Here is a 14,308-nt window from a genome sequence, read left to right as displayed (position 1 = left end):
AACAAACTTTTGGTCCCCTGTGTGAAGAAGTGCATTTTGGGTACCAACTCCCACCATTACAGAGCTACCATATGGAGGCTCAAGGAACTCAATCTCCCAGTAATGCTCACCATAAGTGAAACCTTACACAGAAATATGTTACTATGCAGTAGTCTACTAGAGCATAATTAAAGCCTTACTAACATTACAACTGCTAGTTAAAAATTAACTTTAACCAGGCACTTAATGTTCAACTTATTATCCCTGAACGTCTATACTCCAAAAACAGTATCATCCTGATTAAATGATACATTGTAACGTCACCTTAATAATACTAACAGCTTGTGAACAACAAAAGCAGCGCTATTTACTCATTAGTCTCACCTTTGGTACCTCTGACCCCTGCAGTACCCTGACTGTCCAGCAGAGGGCTGACATGAAAATATATGGATTGTCGGCATCGAGAGAGACGAGCATCTGGAGATTTACTGTCCGGATCCCATTCCCAACTCTCCCAAGTGTGACCTCGAAAAGAGCGCAACATTTGCTCTACAACACACAGCATATATACACATCAATCACTGCACTGTTAAAAAAAAAAGGTTTAGCTTCCCAATGTCTTCATTCCCAAAAGCTAACATAGTTTTCCGTCATTATTGTTAACTATAAATAAGTTATTACATAAAAACGACGAGTGTACCATGATAAGTTATCAAGCTTATTGACATTTAAAGCGCGAAGGCCATTCAGACTGTTGAGCACGACGTATCACGTACACATTCAGCCACTATAGAGAAAACATACGTGACTTACCAAATGTACGCTAAATTATGTAATCCGAAGTGTAATAAAGAAAAAACTTTCTTTTAGACTCTTGAAATCCGCGTTTAAAAAGTTGCAAAGACCACACAGTCAAGTTTACATGTAGGTCTTCAGACAGCTGGACGACTGAAAAGCATTTCACAACCGCTGTCAAAACAACACTGGATTTATCCAAATATGGAAGTAGGCGTGTATTTGTGCTACGGCGCTCATTAATTTTTAAGTAGCTGCTGCTGACGTTGCTTGGTAGCCTTCCAGTAGCGAACCCTAATATTCATAAGCCATGCCTTCGCCATTCCATTGGGTGAACGGCGAGCTAATGAATATTCATTAGGTAGTGGACCTTGAAGGTGCGTCTAAAGAGGTTGACCAGGGGTCCGTTCTTCGTACCTCGCTTACTACATCCAAGATCAAATGACACATCCAAGATCAAATCATCGCGCTAACTATGAGCTCGCTATTCCGGTTCTCCGAACGCACCTGTTGTTGATGATTAGTATAGCTGGATGAAGTTATTTGAGATCACTGGGTGGCTTAAAAGGGGCTACGTATCGATAGTAGAAACATTGATCGGCAACGCTTTGATTGGTCGGCGAACATGACGAAGGAGCGCGCTCAGTATTTTTCTGCAGCAGAGCAAGAACTCTTGATTGAGGGATTTCAGGAGTTTCAGAGTTTAATTAAAACGCAAGGGAATACTGCAAAGGCTGGAAAAGCAAGGAGAGAGGGCTGGCAAAAGTAGTGAACAAATTAAACGCGTTAATGCTGCCCATGTTACATGTTTTTTCCTTGATATGTTATTTTATTTATATTTTTATTTTTTTATACACTACCGTTCAAAAGTTTGGGGTCAGTAAGACTTGTAATAGTCTTTAAAGAAGTCTCTTATGCTCATCAAGACTGCATTTATTTGATTAAAAATACAGAAAAAACTGTAATATTGCAAATTGTTTTTACAAAATAAAATAATGTTTTTGTTTTTTTATATATTTTATATATCATACTTTGAAATTTATATAGAATTTATTCCTGTGATGAAAAGCTGAATTTTTATCAGCTGTTACTCCAGTCTTAAGTGTCACACGATCCTTCAGGAATCATTCTAATATGCTGATTTATTATTAGAATGATCAATGTTGGATAATATCAACAGTTGTGCTGCCAAATATTTTTTGGAACCTGTCATATATATACACTTTCTTGCAAGATACTTTTCTTTTCCCACGTGAGTCAGTCCGTGTCAGTCGTGCTCTTTAACCAATCAGATGTGACCTCGCCATTTCAACCAATCATAACCCGCCAGGAGCGCAGCCTAAATCCTGTTTACATGAAATAAACCTGCTCCAGAGCAGGTTTAAGCTTGCAGAGCTGTTGCTATGACAGCAAGTCCAGGATGAGCTTCGAAGAACCAAACAATCCAAGATCATGCCAAATCGTCAACAATCAAATCCAGCTAATTTAGTTAGCGAGGTACGAAGAACGGACCCCAGTTCAGCATATAGGGTAAACAAAAACAGGCCTGTCTGAAATAAATCAGTTTATTACACAACATTTACATGCCATATTAACAAAGTGAGGAGAGAAAGAAGACGCTTAAAATAATAAAAGAAGGTCCAGCTCCTAATGACTTGCCAACGTACACTTAAAAAAACGAAAGAAAGAAAAGAAAAAAAGCATTCCTCATTATTTAAACAAGTAATAATAATCTGTTCCTAATTTTAAAAAAAGTTATGGTAAAATGCATTTACAAGAACCAGGTAAGCAGACTCACAATTCACTGTTGTCAATATTCACTGTAGTGTCGTTCGTGTTTAAACCTATAAAGCAAAACTGGACATATTCTAAGATTATTCAAGTTTCCCCCTCACATTAAAGTTGCAGAGAATTTAGATGGTGTCAGCAGTACAATGTCAGAAATCTTCTTCAGTGACTAATCAGTGAACTGGAACTGCAGGTGTTGTCATCATGAGCAAAACAAAAACAAAGGCTGGTACAGGTTTATACATTCATTACAGTGAGCTTTACTTACACAGTTCAGTTATTTTAATAAATACAAGGGTTGGAAATCTTATGTTGCTCTGTTCCTTTACCAGATGCTGTTCACCTTTTTCTTGAATGGTGGTTCTCTTCGTAGCTCATTGCACAAGGAAAAACTGACACAAAACATGGTTAATGAAGACATCCAATGAGGAAAGCCTCAGTGTAGGAAGCAAGAAGAGTGAAGAAGTTGTGAAGGATGCAATCTCTGTTCTGTTCTATTGTAGCGTGTCCACAAATGCATCAAACTCATCAATGTTCTTCTCATAAATGGCCAGTTTCTCTGGAAGAGAGTCCTGCAAAACACATGTATAATTTACCAAAAAATCTAATAATGAACGCACGACAATGTTACAGCATTAATCTGAAAAATACTTGATATGGTATATGAATACTCTACAGTTGAGTTCAAAAGTTGATATACACCATGCAGAATCTGCAAAATGTTAATAATTTTACCAAAATAGGAGGAATCATACAAAATGCATGCTATTTTTTATTTACTACTGACCTGAATAAGATATTTCACATAAAAGATGTTTAGTCCACAAGAGAAAATAATAGTTGAATTTATAAAAATGACCCCGTTCAAAAGTTTACATACAAGTGATTCTTAATACTGTTTCAGCATTTTTGTGTATTGGAACTCTTTTCAACAATAATTGTATGATTCTAAGATCCAGGAACTGAAGTTTAAATGCTCACTGATGGAAGGAAACACAATGCATTAATAGCTGGGGGTGAAAACTTTTTGAATTTGCAGATTAGAGTAAATTTAACTTATTTTGTCTTCTGGGAAACATGTAAGTATCTTCTGTAGTTTCTGAAGGGCAGTACTAAATTAAACAAAAATGATATTTAGGCAAAATAAGAAAAAGGTACACATTTTCATTCTGTTCAAAAGTTTACACCTTGGCACTTAATGCATAGTTTTTCCTTCTGAAGCATCAGTGAGCATTTGCACCTTCTGTAATAGTTGTAATTATTGTTTATAAAGGGTTCAAATACACAAAAATGCTGAAAAACCAAAGAATCTGTGGGACCAGATGAATTTTTCTGAAGAACAGCAGGCAGTTTAACTGTTCAGGACAAACAAGGAACTCATGAACAACTATCACTAGACAAAAAAAAAACCAAAGTTATGGATCATTTAGGTAACAACACAGTTGTGGAAACTTTTGATTGGGGTCATTTAAACATATATTTAAACATCATTTATGTGAAATATCTTATTTAGGTCAGGACTAGATAAATAATAACATGCATTTTGTATGATGCCTCTTGTTTTGATAAAATAATTAACATTTTGCAGATTCTGCAAGGAGTATGTAAACTTTTGACCTCAACTGTATGTCTCTACTATACGTATATTCTCATGCCCTTCTTGCTTTTAAAGGTCAACCTGTCCCATATAGACTGCAAAAATGTTCAGTATGTTCTGTGACAAGAATGTGTTTGTTTCTCACCAAATCCTCAGCCATAGACTGTGCGCTGACATCGATGGACAGGCTTGCAAGTTGAGGAGGGTTTTGAAACTCTCTGTAGAAAGTTCCAAGATCCATTGGCAAAAGGTCATCCTTAGAGAATGCTGGTTTCTGTTTGACGCACATGCAAAGAACTAGTCTTTAAACATAATATGAACCATATTTTTGGCTTTTACCATACACTACCAGAAGAGGGATGGGCACACCTGGCTGTAATTTTCAAGCAATTCTGAAGAGTTTTTCATGAGGGTTGTTTAGGGACAGTGGCCATCCAGGACCAGAATTGCCCATCTCTGACTTAGAAGGTTTGACTCAATAAGATAATCAATACTTGCTTGTTTTCACATCGATTTTCACAGTCAAATTGTCCCAGCTGCCCACACCAAGCAAGATGGTCTTTTCTTGTTTTCAATTCTTTAGTAACATTTGTATTGATTTTAGCCCAACATTAAAGGCCTGATCAACACCAGAACAGTGCTGCTCTGTCATGCAGAAACAGACAATAACATGATCAAGCAGGTCTCTTCGGGCCTCTCTTAAGCAACATCAACTTCAAAGACTCAATTGGTGAGGGATACTGCATCAGTCAACAGGCCGTATTTATGAAATAAAAATAAAGAAGAGTAACGTCTTCTTTAGATTTATTAAACATCAATCATATGTAGCTTTCTCTGAGGTAAGAGTCTCTTTTTTTGATGAATAATTGACTTGTTTGGATCACTAGATGCTTTCAAACCTCTCACATGGGGAATCAAAAACAACAAAATACCTCAGTACCCATCTCTCTAATGATACTCCTCAGTTCCCATTCACTCAATGCACTGATGCAGTGTCTTTCAAAGTGCTCGCTATTACATAGTTCTCAATATCTGTAGAGAAAAGCTGACCTTGAAAAGTGTTTTTTTTTTTTTTTTATTATGTGTTGGTGCACTTACGAAGTCAACCATGACAAAGTCATCTTGTGGCTGCCCTGCACTCTGGCTTGAGCTGTTTGAATGCAGGCTGCCTTGCAAGGGAGACGAATGAGCCGGAGACAGAGGAGGGTGCACCTGCAAACAGAGAAAAACAAAAACAAAAAAAACAATGAACAATGCAGCTGCACACTAAGAACATGTAGTGTCTAAGGAGGTTTTCTTAATTGGAAATGCATTGTAAGCATGGGTGTTTTTTAGTTTTAATACCATTGGGTCATTCTCCTCCAGGTCATAGGCTCTTGGAGCAAATGCAGCAAAAGGAAGATCCAGACTGGTTGTTGTCACCTGAGTTACACACACATACACAACACATCAGACTGCATTTTCACCTCCCACTTTATCAGTAATACTCTTCTTATAACATGTACTTATTATATACACGTTATTAGCCAGTCTTGACATCATTATATTAACAAATACAAGCTTAATATATACACTACCATTCAAAGGTTTGGGGTCTGTACATTAAAAAAAGAAATAAATCATTTTAGTCACAAAGAATGCATTAAATTGATCAAAAGTCACAGTTAAGACATTACAAAAATATTTCTATTACAAATTCACTACCAGTCAAAAGTTTTTGAAAGAATTCTCTTCTGCTCACCAAGCCTGCATTTATTTGATCAATACAGCAAAACTATTTAAAATAATTACTTTCTATTTTAATGTATATTTTAAAATGTATTTTTTTCCTGTGATCAAAGCTAAATTTTCAGCATCATTACTCCAGTCTTCAGTGTTACATGATCCTTCAGAAATCATTCTAATATGCCGATTTGCTGTTCAATCATTTATTATTATTATAAATATTTAAAACATTTTTTCAGGATTCTTTGATGAACAGAAAAATCCAAAGATCAGCATTTATCAGAAATAAAAAGCTTTTGAGAACATTATATACTATAAAATTCAAAAGCATGGAGTCAGTATAAATTTTTTTTTTGGGAAAGAAATTATAGAAATTAATACTTTTATTCATCAATGATGCTTTAAATTGATCAAACATGATGATAAAGATATTTATAAATTTACAAAATAATTCTATTTTAGATAAATGCTATTTTCTATTCATCAAAGAAACCTGAAAAATAATCTACTCAGCTGTTTTCAACATAGTAATAATAAATGTTTTTTGAGCAGCAAATCAGAATGATTTCTGAAGGATCATGTGACTGCAGTAATGATGCTAAAAATTCAGCTTTGAAATCACAGAAATAAATTAAGTTTTAAAATACATTCAAATAGAAAATAGTTATTTTAAATAGTAAAAACATTTCAAAATTGTAGAGTTTTTGCTGTACCTTGAATCGAATAAATGCAGGCTTGGTGATCAGAAGAGACAATAACAATCTTACTGTTCAAAAACTTTTGACTGGTAGTGTGAATGCTGTTATTTTGATCTATTCATCAATTTTAATAACTTCCACAAAAATATTAAGGTGCACTATGTATCTCAACATTGAAAATAATAATAATAATAAGAAGAGAGGTTTCTTAAGCCCCAATTCAGCATATCAGATTGTTGTCTGATAGATCATGTGATACTGAATACTAGAGTAATGGCTGCTGACAATTTGCCATCACAAGAATAAATTACATTTTACAACATATTAAAACAGAAAACTGCCATTTTAAATTGTAATAACAGTTTTCACTTTTTTTGATTAAAATTCAGCCTAGGTCAGCATAAGAGAGTTATTTCAAAAACATTAAAAAACCTCACCAACCACAGATTTTTGAATGCTAACTGTATGCTTAACTGTTCAAAGTTCATGTAGATTTTAATAAGAACGTATGAACTATTTCAATGTACACTGAGGTAATTTGTGTATTCTAACCTGAGTGGTGGTTTTGTTGACAAAAGCTCCAACTTTCCTAGTGAAGGTGGTCTCTAGAGCACCAGAGGGGGACACAGTCTTCACCTCGCTACCACACACACACACACACACACACACACACACACACACACACACACACACACACACAGAATTAAATTTAGCTGAATTGACAAATGAAATATCAGTATTGAACTGTTTAAATCACTTTACACTCTTACATATTACAAGATGTGGGTGGTGCCGGCTGAGGGGACTGTCCAGTGGGGCATGATTGTATACGACCATGCTCAGCTGCAGTGCCATGACTAGGCTGAGCCGGCACCTGTGGGACTCCACCTTCTTTACCTGGCATAACCATCTGATTCGGAAGAGACACAAACATAACCACGTCAGTCAGGTCAGAATGACACACAAACACACACAGGTCCAAATAATTCCAAGCAGCTGTTCTACATCAGAAAGGATGAAGATGTGTGCCATACCTGGTGAGGATGTGCAGCAGCAGTGCAAGCTGTAGGATGGCACAAATCCACAGCTCCCAGGCCCGGAGTCTGATATGATAGACGAGAGCTGTACAGCTGAGAGACAGAGAGAGATTCATATCACAATAAGAGTCACATGCCAAATTAAGAGCCCTTTTTAAGTCTGGTCCTGTATAAACCTCACTGCAGAGCAGAGAGCAAGAAGATTCAGTGTAGGTGTCAGAGCAAACACACAAATGCTTCAAATATATCAGCAGGCAGGTCAGCTCAAGGAGAAAGGCAGCAGTGATTATGTGCTTTTGCCTGAGCAGTGCTCAAACAATCTCTTGTGTGAGTGATACTGTATAACCCTCTTAATTAAAAGGTTATACAAGGTTATGAAGGGTAAAGCTGTGGAGTATAGGTTACTGGGGCAGGCCACACACACACTTTGTAATTATTCTACCGGTTGCATGCATGTACACACACTTTTCTCACACACACTGGACTCACTTGCTGTGAGATGCCAAGCCCCATGAAGGGAACCTTCAGTGTGGCCATCACAGCCGGCTTAGGTGTCTTAAAATGTGCCTGACTTACAGTACACACACACTACATGCACACAGAAAAAAAAGAAAGAGAGAAAGGAAGAAAAACAAGGGCAACAACAGAAATGAAAGCACTACCACAGAAAGCGATAATGGGGAGAGAGAGAATCTGATTCCATGGTCACATAAACGACTTTAACGCTAGTCTTCTGCACCCTCCAATACTGCACAACAGCGTTACGTGGAAAAGTAAATACTGAAGCAAAGAAAGCAAGACCAATGTTACTTTAGTATTATTTATATAATATTTTAGTATTTATTAATATTTTGAAATAGAATTTATTCATATATTTTCATTTTTTATTTGAGTAGTTGTGTGCTTTTATTTATTATTTAAAAATAATTCTATGTACCTTTAATTTTATTTAACTTTTAGTTATATATATATACACTCACCTAAAAGATTATTAGGAACACCATACTAATACGGTGTTTGACCCCCTTTCGCCTTCAGAACTGCCTTAATTCTACGTGGCATTGATTCAACAAGGTGCTGAAAGCATTCTTTAGAAATGTTGGCCCATATTGATAGGATAGCATCTTGCAGTTGATGGAGATTTGTGGGATGCACATCCAGGGCATGAAGCTCCCGTTCCACCACATCCCAAAGATGCTCTATTGGGTTGAGATCTGGTGACTGTGGGGGCCATTTTAGTACAGCAAACTCACTGTCATGTTCAAGAAACCAATTTGAAATGATTCGAGCTTTGTGACATGGTGCATTATCCTGCTGGAAGTAGCCATCAGAGGATGGGTACATGGTGGTCATAAAGGGATGGACATGGTCAAAGACAATGCTCAGGTAGGCCGTGGCGTTTAAACGATGCCCAATTGGCACTAAAGGGCCTAAAGTGTGCCAAGAAAACATCCCCCACACCATTACACCACCACCACCAGCCTGCACAGTGGTAACAAGGCATGATGGATCCATGTTCTCATTCTGTTTACGCCAAATTCTGACCATTTGAATGTCTCAACAGAAATCGAGACTCATCAGACCAGGCAACATTTTTCCAGTCTTCAACTGTCCAATTTTGGTGAGCTTGTGCAAATTGTAGCCTCTTTTTCCTATTTGCAGTGGAGACAAGTGGTACCCGGTGGGGTCTTCTGCTGTTGTAGCCCATCATCCGCCTCAAGGTTGTGCGTGTTGTGGCTTCACAAATGCTTTGCTGCATACCTCGGTTGTAACGAGTGGTTATTTCAGTCAAAGTTGCTCTTCTATCAGCTTGAATCAGTCGGCCTATTCTCCTCTGACCTCTAGCATCAACAAGGCATTTTTGCCCACAGGACTGCCACATACTGGATGTTTTTCCCTTTTCACACCATTCTTTGTAAAACCGGCCTGTCTGGCACCAACAACCATGCCACGCTCAAAATTGCTTAAATCACCTTTCTTTCCCATTCTGACATTCAGTTTGGAGTTCAGGAGATTGTCTTGACCAGGACCACACCCCTAAATGCATTGAAGCAACTGCCATGTGATTGGTTGATTAGATAATTGCATTAATGAGAAATTGAACAGGTGTTCCTAATTATCCTTTAGGTGAGTGTATAATATATATATATATATATATATATTCTTTTTGCATTTTATTTAGCCTTTATTTCAGCTTTATTTCATTTAGTTAATTTAGAACAAAAACAACACTAATCAAGACAGCAGACTAAACAAAAACAGAAAATTATAGATATGTACTGTACTAAGCAGCAACCTCGGATCATATTCATAGCTGAAGGAATACAAAAACCATAATCACATATAAAGAATGAGACCTGTTCACCAGGGAACTGCCGAAGAAGACTCATGAATGAAAACAGTTTATCCACTGTGAAAGGTTAACAGCTAATCTCTTAATAGCAAGCTGCACTGCACTGCACCTGTACTAAAGCCTGGCCTGTACAAGGAAGGTGGTGAAGGGTTATTTTCATTGGGATAGATGGATAAGTGATAGTGGCAGCATTACCTGTGATGGTGGGGAGGTGGAAAAGGATGTGGTGCACACCTCCTGAGAGTCTTCTATTCCTGCATAAGTTCCTCCATCATCTTCTCCAGGTGCTCTAAGAGAGAAAAAAAGAAGAGTAGAGTTATCAGTTTGAATCTCTGTACTATCAGTATCTAAAAGTGAATTTCTGGTATTAGTGGTTTAATTCCAACTCATCCTGAATGCTGAAAAAACACATTTAAACATTGTTTGTCTTTCTACTATAGTATATAAAAAAAAATATTACTTTTGATATAAATAACAATACAGATGACAATTTACACTGCAATATACGCAACAGTTTGGGATCGGTAAGATTTTTTGGTTTAAAGGCTGAAATTTAAGAATTTTGTTTCTTGAATAAAATATTAATAAAAAATCTCACTCACCCCAAACTGTACTGAACTGATTATGCATATCTATATTTAGGATTCTTACCCACCTGTAACTACAGGGATGCATGTGTGCCATATTAGTGAAGGGACGCTCCACAAAATGATCAATGATGATACCCATGATTGGGCCTGTCCTCTCAAACTGCCTGTAAGACACACAAGGACAATATCTTGCACTACAAAACTACAATAACCAGAACATTCTTAAATGTGTTGCATACAAGAAGATGTAATGTATACCTTGAAGACATGAGGGCCAAATTAGTGCGATATGCACAGGACAAAGTGATGGTGCCTATGGGAGTGCCTACAATACCCACTCGCACTGTCTGGAACCCTGCAGAGAAGTGAAGAAGATAAACAAATACTACAAAACTACATGTTGTTTATTAGTATTTCAAAATGAGGCCTTCATACTATTACCTTCCCCGAGACCCGTCAGCTGGACGTCTCCAAAATAGATCCTACCAAAGAGACATTAATAAGATCTGATTGTACAACTTGTTTTCCCTGTATGAACTCATGTATAAGGCAATATGTATAAGGCACTACTAGTCAAAAGTTTTGGAACGGTAAGATTTTTTGTTCCTTAAAGACGTCTCTTCTGCTCACCAAGCCTGCATTTATTTGATCCAAAGTACAGCAAAAACTATATATATATTAAAATATTAAAATATTTTTAATATTTAAAATAACAGTTTTCTTTGAATATATTTTAATATGTAATTTGTTCCTGTGATCGAAGCAAAATTTTCAGCATCATTACTCCAGTCTTCAGTGTTGCATGATCCTTCAGAAATCATTCTAATACACCGATTTGCTGTTCAAGAAACTCTGTTTATTATTTTATTATATACTTTTAATTTTAAAATTCTACTCAGATATTTGCAACATAATAATAATAAATGTTTTTTGAGCAGCATATTGAGCAGAATATTAGAAAGATTTCTGAACGATCATGTGACTTAAGTAATGCTAAAAATTCAGCTTTGAAATCACAGGAATAAATTACATGTTAAAGCATTAAAATAGAAAACTGTTATTTCAAATAGTAAAAATATTTTAAAATGTTACTGTTTTTGCTGTACTTAGGATTAAACAAATGCAGGCTAAGTGAGCAGAAGAGACTTCTTTAAAACCATTAAAAATCTTCTTGACTGATAGTGTTGGTCTTTGTAGAGCATAGAAGAAACTGTGTTAAGTACCTGTAGAGTATGACATAATCATGCCCTTGTTTACGTGAAAGCTTGTAAGCAGGTGTCACCCTTGTGATGGCCAGCAAAGACTTAAGTAGGAGAGACAGCCGATTATAAACTGTATAGGACACTTTAATGTCCTTATCACACCTGGAAAAAAAACACAAACCCTAGTTATGCCCTGGTATAGTAAATATTGACTTGTTGATAACATATCAATCTCAACACAGAGCAGTTGTCAAGTGACTGTTTGTCCTGTCTGTATAAGGAAACTGTGTGTACTTACTTTTCATTCATTTCCAAACACCACGTCTCCAGCTCCATTGAGTCTCCCTGCATGGATAAACAACTTCTTAATACTCAAGTAAACATCTTTTTATATTTATGTCATAATACTGTTATTATATTGATGGTAGACTAAAAGAAAAACTAGACCTCTGAAGTTTTGAGGGAGATCTCCACACACATGGACCGGCCGATGCCAGGCAGCTGTCCAGCAAGAGCTTTTTTTGCTTCATGAGTCACCTCTGGGATGTCTTTTATTGCCAGGTTAAACTGAATAAAAATATGAAAATAACCAGACATGCAGATTTTACATTAGTTAGTCACATAAAGAAAACAGGACCATTGTATGTGAAGTGTCGTAGATGTGTCTTACCCAGTCCGAACCTGTCGGTGATGAAGATGAGCAAGTGGTGATCTTCTCTCCAAGCCGGGCTTGAACTATAACCTGCACTGTCTGAAAGTTACAAACATAAAACACCCCGTCAATCGGGATACCAGATTTCATAAATGCAACAATAAACCTTAGTATCGTAGTGTTTAATGCACCTTCAAGGCAAAGAATTTGATGAATTTATCCAAGTCTTTCTTGTCCTGTGGGCTCAGATCACTATCCATTGTCACTCGAGTCTAAGACACACAAAATAAAGACACATTCCTAAGTGAACAATGAAAAAGCTGAAAATAACACAATATTTGAAAAGGTACATAATACACATGAAAGTCAAGTCAATTAAGTGGGTCTGTAATAATTTACATTTAAATGTAATGTATTTTAAAATCGTAACAAAATTGGATACAACATAAACAAGATGAGTGTCATCTACTCTATTTAAAATTGACAATTTTGTTAAATATTTGTGACCCTGGACCACAAAACCAGTCGTAAGTAGCACGGGTATATTTGTAGCAATAGCCAAAAATACATTGTATGGGTCAAAATTACTTGATTATTTTTTTATTTCATGCCAAAAATCATTAGGATATTAAGTAATCTTAAGTAAAATTCATGTTTCATGAAGATATTTAGCAAATAACCTACCATATATATATATATATATATATATATATATATATATATATATAAAAACTTAATTTTTGATTAGTAATATGCATAGCTAAGAACTTTATTTGGACAACTTTAAAGGCGATTTTCTCAATATTTAGATTTTTTGCACCCTCAGATTCCAGATTTTTAAATAGTTGTATCTCAGCCAAAATATTGTTCTATACTAACAATCTATACATCAATACCCTGGTTTTGTGGTCCAGAGTCACATTTAAGTGAACGATGATATACAAAGCAGGTTTAGTATAGCGAATATGTCTGAAATGTACATCTAACTCATGGCATTAGTGAATAATAATAACTATGTTTGAACATATTACATTATTATAACAAAATTATAATATAATAACAATAACATGCCACTTGGGCCTTAGGTGCCAAGTCTGAGGGCAGAACTGCCTTTTAACTTCAAAACCTCTGATTAACAAAAAGAAACAAAATCTTTGATATTTAACATAATACAATGTCATACATCACTGTTTTCTAAAGACACAGGGAACAGGAAACAAACTGTTTCCACAAACCAAATGTTTATATTCAAAATGTGGAAAGACAAGATGTGTCTATGGTCAAGAGTAAAAAAATAAAGTGGCGGTCATCTTGCACCATCCTATTCTAAAAATATCTTAATAATTAACTAATTAACTGACTCACTATTACTGTCGCATCTCTACGGCAGCTCGCATCTAAGCATTTAAACATATACTCAATAGAAAACAACAACAGCATAGCACTACACAACATTAAAACACCTTTATAGCAATCCATGTCATATGACAGCTGCCAGTTCATCCGACTCGAGATTTGAAAACAGTAAATCTGTCATTTGTTTCTCACAGCCGAACATCTAAAATTGTTATATGTCTGTGCAGCCAATGCTAACTCCTTTAGCAAAACATGCGCACATACTTACAGCTCATCACAGAGGGGAGATTCAACTGTTAACACGTAAATTATGAGGTTAAGTCTGCGATACACCGCGGCTGATTGCGTTAAATAATAAAATACAGCCTGAACAATCCTGTATTTTCATTTAATCACATCGTAGCGCCACAACGTCACATACTGACAAGCGCCCGTTCGTGTTTATTTTGCTTGTTTGGCTAGGTCAGGAATGACGTGTTGTCTGTACTGATTCAACCACGCCACTTTCGTTATTTTTTTTTTAAATATGTTTAAAG

The 14,308-nt window shown here is 36.1% G+C and overlaps 1 protein-coding gene and 1 long non-coding RNA gene across 3 annotated transcripts; both read right to left on the bottom strand.

Annotated features, from left to right (window-relative positions):
* LOC141331486 (uncharacterized) lies at positions 1-931 on the bottom strand. The gene is made up of 3 exons (XR_012355266.1): positions 793-931; positions 364-528; positions 1-122 (listed from the first exon to the last, which is right to left on the bottom strand). It is a non-coding gene; the product is annotated as an uncharacterized lncRNA (long non-coding RNA).
* Positions 932-2,325: 1,394 nt separating this feature from the next.
* atg13 (ATG13 autophagy related 13 homolog (S. cerevisiae)) lies at positions 2,326-14,229 on the bottom strand. 2 transcript variants are annotated; one of them, XM_073836019.1, is made up of 18 exons: positions 14,041-14,229; positions 12,608-12,688; positions 12,435-12,515; positions 12,212-12,331; positions 12,063-12,109; positions 11,786-11,926; positions 11,004-11,044; positions 10,821-10,917; positions 10,628-10,726; positions 10,168-10,261; positions 8,109-8,207; positions 7,617-7,712; positions 7,353-7,492; positions 7,135-7,222; positions 5,504-5,581; positions 5,258-5,371; positions 4,305-4,433; positions 2,326-3,134 (listed from the first exon to the last, which is right to left on the bottom strand). In XM_073836019.1, exons 2-18 carry the CDS (start codon positions 12,674-12,676, stop codon positions 3,057-3,059), a joined length of 1,611 nt encoding a protein of 536 aa, XP_073692120.1. In that variant the 5' UTR covers positions 12,677-12,688; positions 14,041-14,229; the 3' UTR covers positions 2,326-3,056. The 2 variants fall into 2 exon arrangements, with proteins under 2 accessions (XP_073692120.1, XP_073692121.1); XM_073836020.1 differs by lacking the exon at positions 8,109-8,207.
* Between the last annotated feature and the right edge of the window lie 79 nt (positions 14,230-14,308).

The sequence above is a fragment of the Garra rufa genome, chromosome 3 (genome assembly GCF_049309525.1).
Source record: "Garra rufa chromosome 3, GarRuf1.0, whole genome shotgun sequence".
Lineage (NCBI taxonomy): Eukaryota > Metazoa > Chordata > Actinopteri > Cypriniformes > Cyprinidae > Garra > Garra rufa.
The sequence above is the reverse complement of the archived record's forward strand: the minus strand, read 5'-3'. Positions and strand labels throughout refer to the sequence as shown.